We start from the raw sequence: 16,678 nt of genomic DNA on the forward strand, positions 1-16,678 counted from the left end.
TGCCGACAACCACACAGGGAGGGGGGGGGGATGGGGCTAAGGGTGGCTGGGAGGTGGTAGGACTATGGCTAAGCCCCACTAACTGCAAATTCAATAGAAGATAGACGGAAGTACCAAAAGCTATATTTTTAAAGTTTGATGGGTACCAAAATAAAATAAAGTTTTAAACGAGTACCGAAATTCAACAACCCCCATTTTTGAGGTATTAAATTCCAAAATTTCCAAATATGAAATAAGGTAGTATTAATACCTATTTAAAAATAATTTAATGATAAAATTTGTGTTTTACATGTTACGGAGTACTAAAATACAATGGACAAATTTACTAAAAAATAATTGTTGGATGAATAAACAATTATTACAATTATTTAGAATAAGATAGATTTCAAAAAGAAAACAAATAAACTAGAAATTCCAAATTTCTCAATGTGACACAAAATACTCTCTGTCCCATAATATAGTTCTTTATTTGTGTTTCTTCCTGGTATTTAAAAAATAGGAAGAAAAAGTAGATGAAGTACATTAACTTAAAGGAAAAGTACAATTTTAGATAAAAATTAAAGAGAGGAAGTGAAAAAAAGTCGTACATGATATGTGCAATAATTTAAGGGTAAATACAAGTTAATCTCTGAGATTCACAAAATTTGTTTATCACATGACAATTTTGTAAATAAATCAACAACTTTTTCCATAAAAGTGGGTCCTACAGTGATGATGACTGGATAAAGTTGTTGATTTATTTACCAAAATGCCATGTGATAAACAAATTTTCCGAGAGATTAACTGGGGCTTTCTCATAATTTAAACAAGAGAGTATGTTTTCTTTTGGGAGGTGTTAAATACCGCCAACAAAAATTATCAAAACCGCCAACTTTTTAAGCAAAATGTCATTATTGCCCTTACTAAAATACTAAATCCAAACCCATCTTTCTCCTCTTTCTTTTTTCTCTCTCATCAACAACCCCTCAAGATCCCCAAAAACAGCCACCACCACCACCACCACCACAGAGACAACCGACGTACCAGTCAGCGGCGTTCAAGAGGTGGTGGCGCGTACATGGGTGACGGTGGTTGACGGTGGGGACATGGCTGGAAACCGGGGAAGGAGGTAAATTTGTCGATTAGCTTTTTGTTATTATTCTTGGCAATCTGGTGTAGATGGTGGTGGTTGACGCGGTGGTTGTGGGTTTGTAGTGGTTGACATGGTGGCGTGGGTGATACCGGTGGTGTGATTGGTGGTGGTTGATGTGGTTGCTTAAGAAGTGGTGGATGGAAATCATGGAATGAAGTTAAGAGAAAGAATATGGGGAAGATTTTAGTAAGGGCAATGTTGTCCCTTTACTTGAAATGTTGGCGGTTTGATAAATTTTATTGGCGGTATTTAGCAATTCATTTTCTTTTTACTATGTAAATAAGATTCTACATTTCTACCTATAATTTTACAAATTTAAGTGAAAATTTTAAGTGAAATTTTTGAGAAACTAAAAAAGAAACAAAAGGGTCCTCCTTTCTCTCAGTTCCCCACATAGAAGCGCACTTCTGATATTTCCATCCGCCATTGAAGCAGCTTCTGAGGTTAATATCAATCTCACAATCTAGGGTTTATCGTTAATTTCATTGTTTGTACAATCAATTTAGCTTTTTTATAAAGTGGATTATTGAATTATTGGTTATAATTACTAAGGATAGGTTTGGGCTCAAATCTTTCTGCAGTCGCTCCCAGGTGGTATCTCATTTTATGGCACTCTGTACACCCGGTGGTTGTCACCTTGTCAACCCCAAATTTAGGGTTTCTCCAACCACTCTCCATCTCCCTACCCAATTACCCATCTTCAACAACCCCATTTCTAAGAATCTCAAATTAACAAACTCATTTGCTGCAACTCCTCGAGCTTCAATGGCGGATGACAATGGCTTTCCTGCCACTTCCGCCTCCCAAAACACCGGTGATCATCTTCACTATTTATACTCTCATTTTCTGTTCAATTTTTATGTTTTATATCTTGAAAATATTGCAATAGCTAATAAATTGAAGTTGACTGCAGTTGCCATCACTGTAGTTCAAATTTAGTTAATACAAAGTACATAATCAGGTTTTTAATTTTTTATTATTCTCTCTCTTTATTTTTTGTGGTGGTTGATAGTTGGTCGAATTGGGGAGGTGAAGAGAGTAACTAAAGAGACAAATGTGTTTGTGAAGATAAACTTGGATGGTAAAGGGGTTACTGATAGCAGCACTTCAGTACCTTTTCTGGATCATATGTTGGATGTCAGTATTTTCAATCCTATTTGCTTATTATATTTTTCTTTGTTTCCTAAAGGCTGAAGATATTCTGATCATGGATTTTGTATGTATGTAGCAATTGGCTTCACATGGGCTATTTGATGTACATGTGAGAGCTACGGGTGATATTCATATTGATGATCATCACACTAATGAAGATGTCGCGCTTGCCCTGGGAACGGTATGCTCAGAATTTAGGTCTTTTTTAAATTTTTATTCTATTTGTTTTTTTTTTTTTTTTTTTTTTGTGGGCATTAATCTTTATCTTCCATGAAATTTGATTTAAACTCTTTATTACTATAAATAGCTAGTGATGATATAGCGTTAGTTTTGACAACTACGTCTGAAAAATTGTTTTTTGCTTTTTTGGGTTGCTATGAATTGATTATCAATCGAGTTGTATTGCTGGCCTTTTCAACTAAAATCTAGATAAAAACCCGGCTTAAATGCTTTTTACTGTTAAATATGAAGAGAAAATATAGAGAGATGAGGGAATATTGTTACGTTGTATTTCATATTCCATCATATATATAATGTACATTACCTAGGGTTCCATCAATATATAAGACCAAATACCCAACTCTAGAATATTCTAGATTGTACATGGGATAATAGTCATCCATATTTAGATATTATCATAACACTCCCCCTTGGATGACTATATATTGAATAAAACAATAACTAACATTTACTACAAAACCCGTACAAAATAATACACTATAATGCGCATAAGATGCTGCCTTGTTAAAAACCTTACCAGAAACCCAGTGGGAAAAAACCACGGTTAAGGAAAAAAGAGTGCAACACGCATTAACTCCCCCTCATGACTACATCACTTGAGATCTTTAAGACGACGTAATCCAATGCCGTAAGCTAACTTTTTGAATGTTGCTGTCGGAAGAGCCTTAGTAAATAAGTCTGCTAAATTCTCACTCGAACGAATTTGCAATACATTTATATCTCCATTCTTCTGAAGATCATGAGTGAAGAAAAATTTGGGTAAGATGTGCTTTGTTCTGTCGCCTTTGATGTATCCTTCCTTAAGTTGAGCAATACAAGCAGCGTTATCCTCATATAAAGTTGTTGGTGCCTCTTTCCCAGATGATAAACCACAAACTTCTTTTATATGTTGAACTACCGACCTTAACCATACACATTCACGACTAGCCTCGTGAATTGCTAAAATCTCAGAATGATTGGAAGAAGTAGCTGCAATGGTTTGTTTCATGGAACGCCAAGAAATGGCAGTACCACCATATGTGAACACATATCCAGTTTGTGACCGACCATTATGAGGATCAGATAAATAACACCTGCATCTGCAAAACCAATCAAATTTTCTTTGGACAACTTTGGGAAAAATAAATCCATATCCTTCGTACCTTTGAAGGTAACGAAGTAAATGTTTAATCCCATTCCAATGCCTTCGGGTTGGACATGAACTAAACCTTGCTAATAAATTAACTGAAAATGATATATCAGATACGGTACTTTAGGACCAAGAATTTCTTCATCATTTTCCCGAGGTCAGAATGGATCTTTCTCTATTTCAAGTGATCTTACAACCATAGGGCTGCTCAATGGATGTGCTGTATCCAAAGAAAATCTTTTAAGAACCTAGTCTATGTATGTTGATTGATGCACAAGGATTCCATTCTCTAGGTGCTCTATTTGTAATCCCAAGCAGAATTTTGTCTTTCCTAGATCTTTCATTTCGAACTCTTTCTTTAAATTATTGACACTCACTGAAATCTGTTCAGGAGTTCCAATGATATTCAAATCATCAACATACACTGCAATTATAACAAATCCTAATCCAAATTTCTTTATAAAAATACATGGGCTGATAGGATCATTCTTATAACCTTCTTTCAACAAATACTCACTTAGACGGTTATACCACATACGCCCAGATTGTTTCAATCCATAAAGAGATTTGTTCAATTTAATACAGAAATGTTCTCGAGAACTAGATTTTGCTGTTAACGGCAGCTTGAATCCTTCTAGGAGCTTCATGTAAATGTCATTATCCAGTGGGCCATATAAATAAGCTGTGACTACATCCATCAAACGTAAGTCAAGTCCTTCTCTTATTGCCAGACTAATAAAAAATCTAAAAGTAGTTGCATCCACCACAGGAGAATATGTCTCCTCATAATCAATACCAGGTCTTTGTGAGAATCCTTGTGCAACTAAGCGTGCCTTATATCTTACAACTTCACCCTTTTCATTTCTCTTTCGCACAAAGACCCATTTATATCCCACTAGCTTTACACCTTCCGGTGTACGGACTACAGGTCCGAATACTTCTCTTTTTCCAAGAGATTTTAATTCTGCTTCAATTGCTTCTTTCCATTTTGGCCAATCATTTCTTTGTCTACATTCTTTAATGGATTTTGGTTCATGATCCTTATTATTATCCATAACATCTAATGCTACATTGCATGTAAAAACATCATCGACGTCGATTTGATTTCGGTTCCATGTAATTCCAGACATGATATAATTTATTGAAATTTCTTCATTATCAGGTACCTGAATTTCTTCTTGTATCATGTCTAAAGTCTCTTCTGGAGATCCTTCGGAAATTGTTTCTTCAATTTGACCATCATCAACCAATGCTCCTTTTCTTTTCCGAGGTTTCTTATTTTTGGAACCTATTGGTCTTCCACGTTTCTGGCGTGGTTTAGACTCATTAGCAATTTTATTTTGTCCTTCCGGGACATCTATTTTAAATGGAGCATTAACAGCTGGAATATGTGACTTGGTCACTCTTTTTGGGTCAGCAAACGAGTCTGGCAATTGATTCGCTAAACTTTGTAAATGAATTATCTTTTGAACTTCCAGTTCACATTGTTTAGTTCAAGGATCAAGATAGGATAATGATAATTCATTCCATTTAATTTCATTTTCCAGCTCTCTCTATTCTCCCCCTAATGTTGGGAAAAGTGACTCGTTAAAATGACAATCTGCAAAACGAGCCGTAAATAAATCCCCTGTTGTAGGCTCAAGATATTTAATTATTGACGGGGATTCAAACCCAACATATATCCCCAACCTCCTTTGAGGACCCATCTTAGTGCGTTCTGGTGGAGCTATTGGAACATAAACCGCACATCAAAAAATTCTTAGATGGGAAATATTTGGTTCCTGACCATAAACCAATTGTAATGGGGAGAACTTGTGATAACTTGTTGACCTAATGCGAATTAGTGCTGTTGCATGTAATATAGCATGCCCCAAGCAGAAATTGGGAGATTGGATTTCATAAGCAATGGTCTAGCAATTAACTGAATACGTTTTATTAATGACTCTGCTAGACCGTTTTGTGTATGAACATGTGCTATAGGATGTTCAACATTTATCCCAATGGACATGCAATAATCATTAAAAGCTTGAGATGTAAATTCACCAGCATTGTCAAGCCGAATAGTCTTAATGGGGGGCCCGTAACTTAATCAATTGGGCAAGTAATCTCGCAAACGTCAGGTTATGAGTTGATAACAAAGACACATATGACCATCTAGTTGATGCATCAATTAAAACCATAAAATATCTAAATGGTCCACATGGGGGATGTATGGGCCCACAAATATCTCCTTGTATACGTTCCAGAAAACTAATTGATTCAAAATTAATTTTAGCGGGTGATGGGCGAATAATCAACTTGCCTTCCGAGCAAGCAGCACATGGAAAATTAAATTATTATAAAGAATCTGCTGGCTCTTCAAAGAATGTCCACATGAATTCGTAATTATTTTTTGCATCATTATTGAACCGGGATGGCCTAACCGGTCATGCCAAACAACAAAATCATCAGTAAACTTCTGGTTTACTATAGCATGAGCTTCAATAGCATTGATTTTTGTGTAGTACAAACCGCTAGAGAATGTAGGTAGTTTCTCCAAAACATGTTTTGAGCCTTGAGTTATATTTGTGATTTGAAGGAATTCGTTATTTTCTTCATTGATTGTCTCAATATGATAACCATTGTTGCGAATATCCTTAAAACTTAATAAATTTCTTTGAGACAATGGGGAGTATGAAGCATCAATTATTTTAATTTCAGTTCCCCAAGGGCCAAGGCAATTTTATAGTGGCTCTTCCGGAGCCCTCAATGATATTTGTACTACCCGATATGGTACTAACATTAATCCTTTTCATCATCAAATGAGAGAAATATTTTTTATTTTTAAGTATTGTATGTGTAGTTGCACTGTCACCAAGACATAATTCTTCACCATTCATAGCAAATTGAACTTGAGTAATATCCATGTTCTTCATGAAATAAAATACATGTCAAAATATTAAGCATAAAAATAAAGATGATGAAACAAATAAATCAATAAAAACACTCAAATAGTTCATAAATTTATGAAGCAAAAATCCTTATTACAACGTAAGAAATAAACTTAAGTAAATCACTAGAATAAGCAAACATAAGTCTAATACTTAAAACTGACATAAAACAATATAATTTTAATTATTCCCTTCTGGGGCATTGAAGAAATCAACAACTTCTAAATGAGTTGTACTGCCAAAATCAAAATTATTCCCTTCAGGGGAAGTAAGGAAATCATCAACATCAAATTGATTGGCATTGCCAAAATCAAAATCACCTTCACCATCTTCGAGTACAAGGTTTGCCTCAACTTTCATTCTTTTCTTCAATGATTCTTGGTAAAGTTCAATAAGATGCTTTGGAGTTCTACAAACCCGAGACCAATGACCTTTTCCTCCACAGGAATGTGAGTTTGTGAAATGACCTCCACGACTTCTACCATATCCACGTCCACGACCCCGGCCGCGCCACTGGTTACGACCCCGGCCGCGCCACTGGCCACGACCACGACCTCTACCTCGACCACTACTGCTGGAATGGTCTCTGCTTTTAGTTTCTTTCCTGTTATGGGTTGTCACATTCGCTTCAGGGAATGGAGTTGGAGTAGAGCCCGTAAGACGTGATTCATGATTTTTCATTAACAGCTCGTTATTTTGCTCGGCCACAAGAAGACAAGATATTAATTCAGAATATTTCTTAAAACCTTTTTCTCTATATTGTGTCTGCAGGACAATATTATTAGCATGGAAAGTGGAGTATGTCTTTTCAAGCATTTCTGCATCAGTAATATTTTCTCCACATAATTTCAATTGAGAAGTTATTTTAAACATAGCTGAGTTATATTCACTAACAGATTTAAAATCTTGCAATCTCAAATTTAACCATTCGTAACGAGCTCTAGGGAGTATCACTGTTTTTTGGTGGTCAAACCTTTCCTTTAGATTACTCCAAAGGATTTGTGGGTCTTTCACGGTTAAATATTCATTTTTGAGCCCTTCATGGAGGTGATGGCGAAGAAAAATCATGGCTTTAGCCTTATCTTGAGGTGTTGCCTTATTAGCCTTTTTGATTGTTTCACCGAGCCCTTTAGCATCTAGGTGTATTTCAGCATCTAACACCCATGATAAATAATTCTTTCTGGTAATATCAAGGGCCACAAATTCAAGTTTGGCAAGATTCGACATTATTCACTATATAAAATAACATTAAAAAAAATAAGTATACATAAATAGTATCCAAAATATGTACTAAACGTTATAATCATGCATAAATAAACCTGATACAATTCATGCATAAATAAGAACGAAATAGAATATGAGAACGTTAGCATGGAGAAAAATAAGAATGGAACCTTAAATTATATATCATGCCCTGTATTCGTTATATATGTTGATATTCCAATAAATAAGCATCAAAAGTAGATAAATGTTAAATTATAATTGTTATGGGCTGCGATCATACTTACATGATAATAATAATATGGGATTCTAGATAAATGTTTGGTAATCCTACTCAGTAGACTACTAGCAATGGTGCTGATAACGTGTTAAATATGGAAGAGAAAATATAGAGAGATGAGGGAAGATTGTTACGTTGTATTTCATATTCCATCTAGTACGGGATATATATAATGTACATTACCTAGGGTTCCATCAATGGATAAGACCAAATACCCAACTCTAGAATATTCTAGATTGTACATGGGATAATAGTCATCCATATTTAGATATTATCATAACATTTACATTATAATTTCTTGTTTTCTTGATGTAGGCTTTGCTACAAGCTCTTGGTGACAGAAAAGGAATCAATAGATTCGGTGACTTCTCTGCACCTCTAGATGAAGCTTTGATTCATGTGTCACTGGTATGTTGTCATTATGTGCACTTTTAGTATCTTATATCTTATACTGTTGTACACTTCTATTCCATAAATGTGCCAGCTAGTTGTTGACTGTACATGAAGTTTAAGGATGTACGAAGTATTCAACTTTATTCAATAATGTTTTGTTTGGCTTTCCTTATATCTTCATACATGCCTCTTTTATAAAACTTTCACGAACTTTATTTTTATATTCTCATTTTGTGTTTTCACTTTACGCTGCCCTTGTCCTTTGCTCTAAAGTTTTTTCTCTTTTTTTTGTCCATAAATGGAATCTAATAATCCCACCTTTAGTTGGTCTTCCATAAACAATCCCACCTTTTGAAATTCCAGAAACAATCCCACCTTTTGAAATTCCAGAAACAATCCCACTTTTGACATGGATCTTCCACTAACGATCCCATTGACCTACAACCTGTTAAACAGGTTAATTTTTTTTTTCTAAACTACATTTCTTCTCAAGCCACCAGTCCACCACCATAGCCACCCCAACACTCACCCCTTACCGCCACCCCCACCCACCAAACCACCACATAACTTTCCAACCATGTCGGAAAATCCTATAACCACCCCCAAAACCCAACCCTGCCTCGAAATCTCCACCCATAGCCTAAAAAACCCCACACTGCTTGAAATTCAACCCCGAAAAACTCCACCCACAACCCTAAAAATTCCAAAAAGCGCCACCCATCCTGAAAACTCAACCCTCATCCTTGATACTCAACCCCGACAGCCCCAATCACCTCTCAATTCGATTTTTGGTTTGAAATTAAACGCAAATTATGATTTCAATCATCTGAAAAATCGAATTGAAAGGGAAATTGATGAACTTAGAGGAGAGAGAAACATATAAAAGAGAAGAGAGAAAGAGAAGGAGCAGTGTCTGAAAAGGCGAGCCTAAGGCGCGCTGAGGCGCAAGGAGTTAGAGTTCATGCGCTTTTTATGGTCTAGGCGAGGCGACTTCAATGAGGCGCACCAAGAGCTTTTTTCAGAATTTTTTTTATTTCTTATTATATGCGCCTCACTTCAATGAGGCGCGCCTTAGGCGCAAGATACTCCAAAACGCCTTGGTGCGCCTTGAGCCTTTTTATACATTGAGAAGGAGAAAGAGGGGTTCTGGTGCTAGTGTGCGAAGAACAATAGCGTGATATGGGCTGCGGTTTAGGTTGGGTTTTTGGAGAAGCAAGGCAGCTGCGGCAGTGGTTGCGGGTGCTGATATTCAGGTTTTGGCGCCTTGGAGGGGTAGGTTGGGTTGTCGGGGAAAGCAAGGGCGGGGATGGGGAAGGGATGCGGTGGTGGGGCTCACTGGGTTTTTTTTTTATTATTAAAAATAGAATGAACCTATTAAAATCCGACACGTGTCTTATAACCTAAGAAAATCGATTACCAAAACAGTCCAACCGGTCAGGGATTGTTAATGGGAGATGGGGATCAAAGGTGGGAATGTTTATGGAATTTCAAAAGGTGGGATTGTTTATGGAAGACCGACTAAAGGTGGGATTATTAGATTCCGTTTTTCGTTTTCATTTTATCACTTTTCTAATCTTTGTTCCATTTTTTTGTGGATGGTTCCTTATTACGATTCATGTTAGTCAAACCCAAACCATATTGGGATCAAGGCTTTGTTGCTGTTGTTTATCATCAATGTTGCCGTATGAATGATGAAGGGATAAAAGGTGTCCCAACTTCAGAATCTTTTACAGTCTGTTAGATATTAGTTATAACTGGCACAGTTGGTCTCATGACATATGAAATTTATGTCCCCCACCCCCCCCCCCCCTCCCCCCTCCCCCAACCAAAGAGTGTAAAGAAAAACAACCTTCAACTGTGATGGAGATTCCTAATGGAGTGGATATACCTATGAATGGTTTTATGATTCTTGGGAGGGTTTTAAAAAGCCAAAAGATGCTCAGAGAGATATTAGTATCATTTCTGTGTCTTAGATATTAAGTTATATACATTGTTACTTGCAATGATAATTAAAGTTGGGAAGGCCCACACTGAAGGATATCTTTTTTTGGATGTTGGATGAAGCTAATGCTATGAAGGCTTCAGAAAGAGCCTTGAAGTGAATAAAATAGACATAAGAAAAGGAGAAAACTCTTTTATGAACTATATCATGAACAAATCTTCTGCACACTATTCATGTATCCATTCTTGCATGTTGTGAGATAATTAATGTTAGGTTTTGAAAAAGACTTAAGTTTAATACCGCTGATCCAAAACTGAAACTCTAATATGAATTAAGTCTAATGCTACAATGACTTGTCATTTATCTGAGTGACCATGATTGAACTACTGGTGGTTTAGGAAAGATGGATAATACTAATGAAAGAGTAAAGGACAAAAGTTATGTAGTTTGCCAGTCGTAACTCTGCAAAAAAGACTTTAAACTTGGAGGACGAGAATTTATAATTTCGGAAATGCTAAACAAGAGCTTAGTCAGTAACACATATACCATACCTTTGTGCCTTTTTAATTAAATTGGCTAAAATTAGCCATAAGAAAATTAGAGATTTTTCTGTTCTTGTTTCATTATGCAAACTAGGCAGTAAATCTTCCTATTTGCTTGAAGAAATATATCATTAGAAGGAATCACCAAATTCCTCTGTCCCTAAATAATTAAGGCAAAAAAAAAAAAATATGGCACTCTCATGTCTGTGGAAAGTAGCATCACTGTCAATGAACAGTACTCTTTTGTAGGGGAGCCGCAGGCTAAAAAGTAACTGATTGTGACTTCTATGAATGAATGGAATTTGTCAGTATTCCTGAAACCAATTTTTGTGTTATGACAGTAAGTGTTTGAACTTTGAAGGACTCACTTATTTGAAACATAATTTGTGCTTGGCATGAAATATGCATCTTCTGATCTATTGGGGTAAATCTATATAATGACTTACTTTCATGCATTGTTGCTGTCATCTAGAATGTCTGAACTCTGAGAAACCAGAAGACATTAAGAAGCAAAGTGAAGGATCTGACTTTTCTCAGCCCTTTGGCTCTGAAACAACAGGATGATGAGCCAATGCTAGATCTTGTTGTCTTTGTTTTGTTCTGCCATGACACTTAGGTTTTTTTTTTTTTTTTTTTTTTTTTTTTTTTTTTTTTTTTTTTTGTGAAAGAAATGATGTTTGTTGTTCAGTTAATAAATATGGTAAACTATTGCATTTAACTTTTTAATGGGTGTGTATCGGGTTTTTTTTTTCCATGATAATATACCATGGCTTGTGGGTAAAAAGCTACTCCCATTGAAGATTCACCATGTTTTGCCTGAATAATAGATCAGTTAATATGAATGAAAAATATATACTACCTCCGTTAACAGTTATTTGCAGCATTTACCAAAAAAGGGTGCTACCTATTATTTGCAACAAAACTATTTCTTTCCTATTATAGTAACCTTTTCTGGTAAAATGACTAAAATACCCTCATTTAAAAAATTTTAACCCATATTATCATACATAATTACAAATTATTATGACCCTAATCTAACTTAATCATCTAAGTTTTTTTCCTCCAAAAATCAGATTAATCCTAATTTCATCTCCCCACCATCTCTCTCCTCCATCTCTCTCCTCCATTTTATCATCATCATCTCTAGTTCATCATCATATTTCATCTTCTTCGACCTTCTGATCAGACCTTCATCTCTTATCTTTCATCTTCTTCCTTCCTTCTTCCTTCTTTATCGCTCATCTCTCATCTTCTTCTCCATTGTCATCTCTCATCTCAGTCCGTGGGTGGATGTTGGTGGTTTGTGGGTGGGTTCGGTAGATCTGGTGGTAGTTGTGGTTCGTGGGTGGTTTTTGTGGTTCGTGGGTGGGTTTCGGTGATTCTTGGGTGGATTTCAGTGGTTTGTGGGTGGCGGTTCGATGATTCTTGGGTGGATTTCGGTGGTTTGTGGGTGGGTTTCGGTGATTCTTGGGTGGATTTCGGTGGTTTGTGGGTGGCGTTTCGTTGGTTTTGGGTGGATTTGCTGGGTTTTGGCTAGGTTCGGTGGTGGTTTTCTTGGTATTGGTTGGGTTCGTGGGTGGTTTATTGGGTTTGTGGTCGGGTTTCGGTGGTTTTTGTTGGGTTCGTGGTCGGATTTCAGTGGTGGTTTTGGGTTCAAAGTGTCGGTGGGTTTGGTTGTTCCGGCGGTTGTCGATGGTTTTGGGTTTAGTGGTCCAGGTGTCAGTGGTTATGGGTTTTTGTTTAATTTGTTTTTTTTTTTTTTTTTTTTTTTTTTTTCAAGTAGGATTAATACTTAACCAAGTGCCCTTATTTTTCAATAATCATACTTTAAAAGTTGTCTAGGAGTCCGTGCTACCCCCTTTGTTGCAACTAACTATTAACGGAGGTTGTACATTTTATTGCAATTTGCAAAGCTTCAACTTCCTTTGAGTTGCTTCTATTGTTTATTGAGCTTTTGAAACACACATGTTTCTTTTTCAGGATTTATCTGGAAGACCCCACTTGAGCTATGATCTACAGATACCTACTGAGAGAGTTGGAACTTATGATACCCAGGTTACTTCTATACTTCTATGACTTAATTATTCTTGGGATAAGTAGTACATATTTTTTTTTTCGAATGTTTATTATTAAGATATTAGTGTATAATATCAAAAGTTTAATGCCTATATTATGGAAAAAAAGGCTGGTTTTGTCACACCTGCACTTCATTAGTTGACAAGCAAATTCGCTTAGAGTGTCAACTCTGTTAAAACATTGTTTACCTAAAAGTTTTACCTAACTCTGTTAAAACATTGTTTACCTAACTGTTAAAACATTGTTCACGGATCTGGGTCTTCAAATTTTGGACCCGACGGATCCGGGTCGGATCCGGGTGGGTCTGGGTCTGGGCCCTAGACCCGGATCCAGATTCGTGGACCCGTTTTTTTTATTTTTCCTATTAAAAAAAAACTAAAATTGTTTGTTTCTTTATTAAAAATGTTGATAATGTTAGTAATGATAAAGATTAACCCTTTCAAGAGATGAATTTTGGATGCTCATATTATATACATCATCGTTGTTTTTTCACTTAGCTCATATGTAACATCGTATTTTTTTTTTGTTTATAATTTTAATTCAAAATATGAGTGTATAAGTTGGTTAATTTGGGGTTGAACTTAATAACCAACAACGTAAGTTTGAAATAAATTTTTTGACCCAAACATTACATTTATTGCAAAAAATTAGGCAATCCGGACCCGGATCCGTTGGACCCGACGGATCCGGATCCGGGTCGGATCTGGATCCTATATACAAAAACGGATTTGGATCCGGGTCCATCCGGACCCGGTCCAGATCCGACCCGTTGCCATCCCTAGTCACAAGATTACAACTTACAAGATTACTTTTTCCCTTTGTTTATTCAGTCACAAGATTACAACTTACAACCTAAATGTGGAAGTTAATAATTTGTGAAGATAGCGTTTTTGCAAGTTGGCCTACTTTATATTCGTTGTTGTAAATTGTAATTGATAGGTCTACTAATTTTCTGGGAAATATGCTGCGGTTTTTGCATATATTAATTGCTGCATTGGTACATTTTAATTTTTATTAAAATTTATGCCTGATCTTAATGTTTCTACTTAACATAAGCTGCATACAGATTGAACACCTTCTATCCTAGCCAAGTATGCTAAGATGACTTATCTAATAATGTGTTTTTCACCATCACATATAAGAAGTTTGAAAAACCAGTTCCTTTAGGCTGGCTGTCCGGTTTTTTTTTTTTTTTTTTTTTTTTTTTTTTTTTTTTTTTTTTTTTTTTTTTTTTTTTTTTTTTTTTTTTGTTTTTGTTTTTTTTGTTGTTGTTGTTGTTGTTGTTGTGCTCTTTGTTGTTTATAAGCAAGAATGAAATGTATAACTTACCATGAGGTCTCTGTATTTAGCTTGTGGAGCACTTTTTCCAGTCCTTGGTGAACACTTCTGGCATGACGCTTCACATTCGGCAGGTTTGCTCTCTTTCTTACACTAGCAGCCAAATTAGATAATAATTCAGTATCGTTGGTGCATTTAGAAACTTTTGTGAATGAATGTGATGCATTCTAGTCACAAGCTATGTTAATCATCCTCTTACAAGTATTTCACAAGATGTTGGAGCTTTATAATGTCCTTTTTTCTTGTTATTTGTCAAAGAGTCAAAAATCATACCCAAGTATTCATTTTGTTCAAGGTGGGTAGGTGATGGACATGGGTAATTTCCTAATTGAGCTAGGCATGATATTCATTGTTCACAGTTAATATACTTATTTATTAACTTGAAAATAAAAGGCTTTATAAAAATTTGAAATGAACAACGAATGCTCATCGTGTAAAATAAAGAACATCAGGCCTTCAACTTTCTTCATTAAGAGAAATTGAGAGAGTATTGACATTTCATTTTTATTGATGAAAGTAAGTTTTATCTATGACACAGCTTGCTGGGAAAAATTCTCACCACATTATTGAGGCAACTTTCAAGGCCTTTGCCAGGGCTCTCAGGCAGGCTACAGAATATGACTATCGTCGTGCAGGGACAGTGCCAAGGTTTGTAATTTTAGCACAAAATAAACATAGCTGATATCAGACTTATAGGCCTATGAAATTCACACCTGAGTCAGCCGTTGAACTTTTTTATGGTTAGAGTATATGTTCTCCTGGAATTTGCTGCATATAATTGTGTTTTAACTCAATTATGCCATCCCTGATTCCACCCCCCCTCCCCCCTCTTTTGCCCCCACGCGTACGCAGATCGGTGATCGGTGTTAATACAAATAATTATTTAGCTACACTATCACATTTTGTCTTGGCATATTCCTGGAGTATGCTGATGGGTTTTACCATTGCACCCTGTTATATAATTGGGTAACATGATATTTTGTCCTGTATCTTAGTTCTGGCCTCCTGTATCAATCTGTGCAGAAATTTGTTTGTTGAAATTTTGGTTGTCTTACGTATCCTATCCCTGAATCCATGATGTAGTAACCATGAGACTTCAGTGTCTTAGGAAAGAGCGAATGAGGCTAAGCCCTAAAGGTACTTTCAGAATGTCCAATTAATTAGAGGATGAGTAGTTGCATGAAAGGAGTAAATTATTTATTTATGATTAACAGTAAAAAATAATTGTTGTGGATGTGCTCTTTATTGTATTATACACTGTTGTTAAGGATGGGAGGGAAAGCATCTACTTCTCACATCTATGAATATGATTTAACTGGAAATTGGCAATCAGTTTCTTGGATACTCGTTGTCTGGAGCTTTGCCTTGTAGGTTGTATTTTCAAGATGTCTAATTGTGTTTTTCTGATTGGCCAGTTCAAAAGGGGTTCTATCACGTGCTTGATGCAAGTTCATCTGTGTCCATGGCAATTTCCATTGCTTCTGCACTATATGATGCCTCAACTTCTTAAAGATTCTCTCCAGGTGTCAGCAGCAGCAACACTGATTATTTTTTCAGTTCAAACAGATCATTATGTCGCTTGACATTTAAGTGCACACTAAGGGTGTGCTACATTTGCCAGTAATATTGTTGGCATGCTAAGGCTAAGATCACAATTTTAAATGAACATTAGAGCTGGGTTTTTTTGTTTTGTTTTTGTTTTTATGTGATCTGAGCAACTTTTGTAGAAGCTAAACATGTCTGAGTAAATATTAATGTTGCCAGTATTATTGTTATATACGCTTGGATCTGAGCAAATACAGTAAACATGTCTCTAGAATTGTATCTGAATTTTCTGTACTCAGATTGGGCTTCAAATAATGTATCAATGAGCAGCAAGCTGGGACCTTATATCCTTATATAAAGGGCTTGTAAGATTCTAATTACTGTTGTTTTTATGCTAAGCCTTGACTCATTAAGGTTCCTACCTATGCGCTCAATTTGGCTGAATTATAATGCTGGTAACTAACTAATTCCTCTATATAAAATTAGTCATCATATTGTCTCAGTCCCTGTTGATTAATGATATTATTGATTTAACTAAAAGATCTCTATAATAGTTTACTATCCGATCCCTGTCATTCAATTTAAGTGGTTGTATATTTGGAAAATCAATTCTAAGTCATTACCAATTTAGAAAGGTGACTGTTTTTAGGACACCATAAAAGAAGTTACTGTGACAATTTCGGATAAAGGAAGCATAGCCATATATCAGCAACAACTTGAGGCATTAAAGCCAGAAATCATGTTAGTAGTAGTGCAAA

General features: G+C 35.9%; 1 protein-coding gene across 2 annotated transcripts; it reads left to right on the forward strand.

Annotated features, from left to right (window-relative positions):
- Positions 1-1,453: 1,453 nt before the first annotated feature.
- Positions 1,454-16,298, forward strand: LOC145632032 (imidazoleglycerol-phosphate dehydratase 1, chloroplastic-like). 2 transcript variants are annotated; one of them, XM_081684288.1, is made up of 9 exons: positions 1,454-1,575; positions 1,714-1,946; positions 2,145-2,269; positions 2,361-2,465; positions 8,400-8,492; positions 12,942-13,016; positions 14,387-14,449; positions 14,914-15,023; positions 15,791-16,298. In XM_081684288.1, the coding sequence occupies exons 2-9, from the start codon at positions 1,739-1,741 to the stop codon at positions 15,816-15,818; spliced, it is 807 nt and encodes a 268-aa protein (XP_081540414.1). In that variant the 5' UTR covers positions 1,454-1,575; positions 1,714-1,738; the 3' UTR covers positions 15,819-16,298. The 2 variants fall into 2 exon arrangements, with proteins under 2 accessions (XP_081540414.1, XP_081540415.1); XM_081684289.1 differs by having other exon boundaries at positions 1,474-1,575; positions 1,690-1,946.
- The last annotated feature ends 380 nt before the right edge of the window (positions 16,299-16,678 follow it).

The sequence above is a fragment of the Chenopodium album genome, chromosome 5 (genome assembly GCF_948465745.1).
Source record: "Chenopodium album chromosome 5, dcCheAlbu1.1, whole genome shotgun sequence".
In the NCBI taxonomy this organism is placed as follows: domain Eukaryota; kingdom Viridiplantae; phylum Streptophyta; class Magnoliopsida; order Caryophyllales; family Amaranthaceae; genus Chenopodium; species Chenopodium album.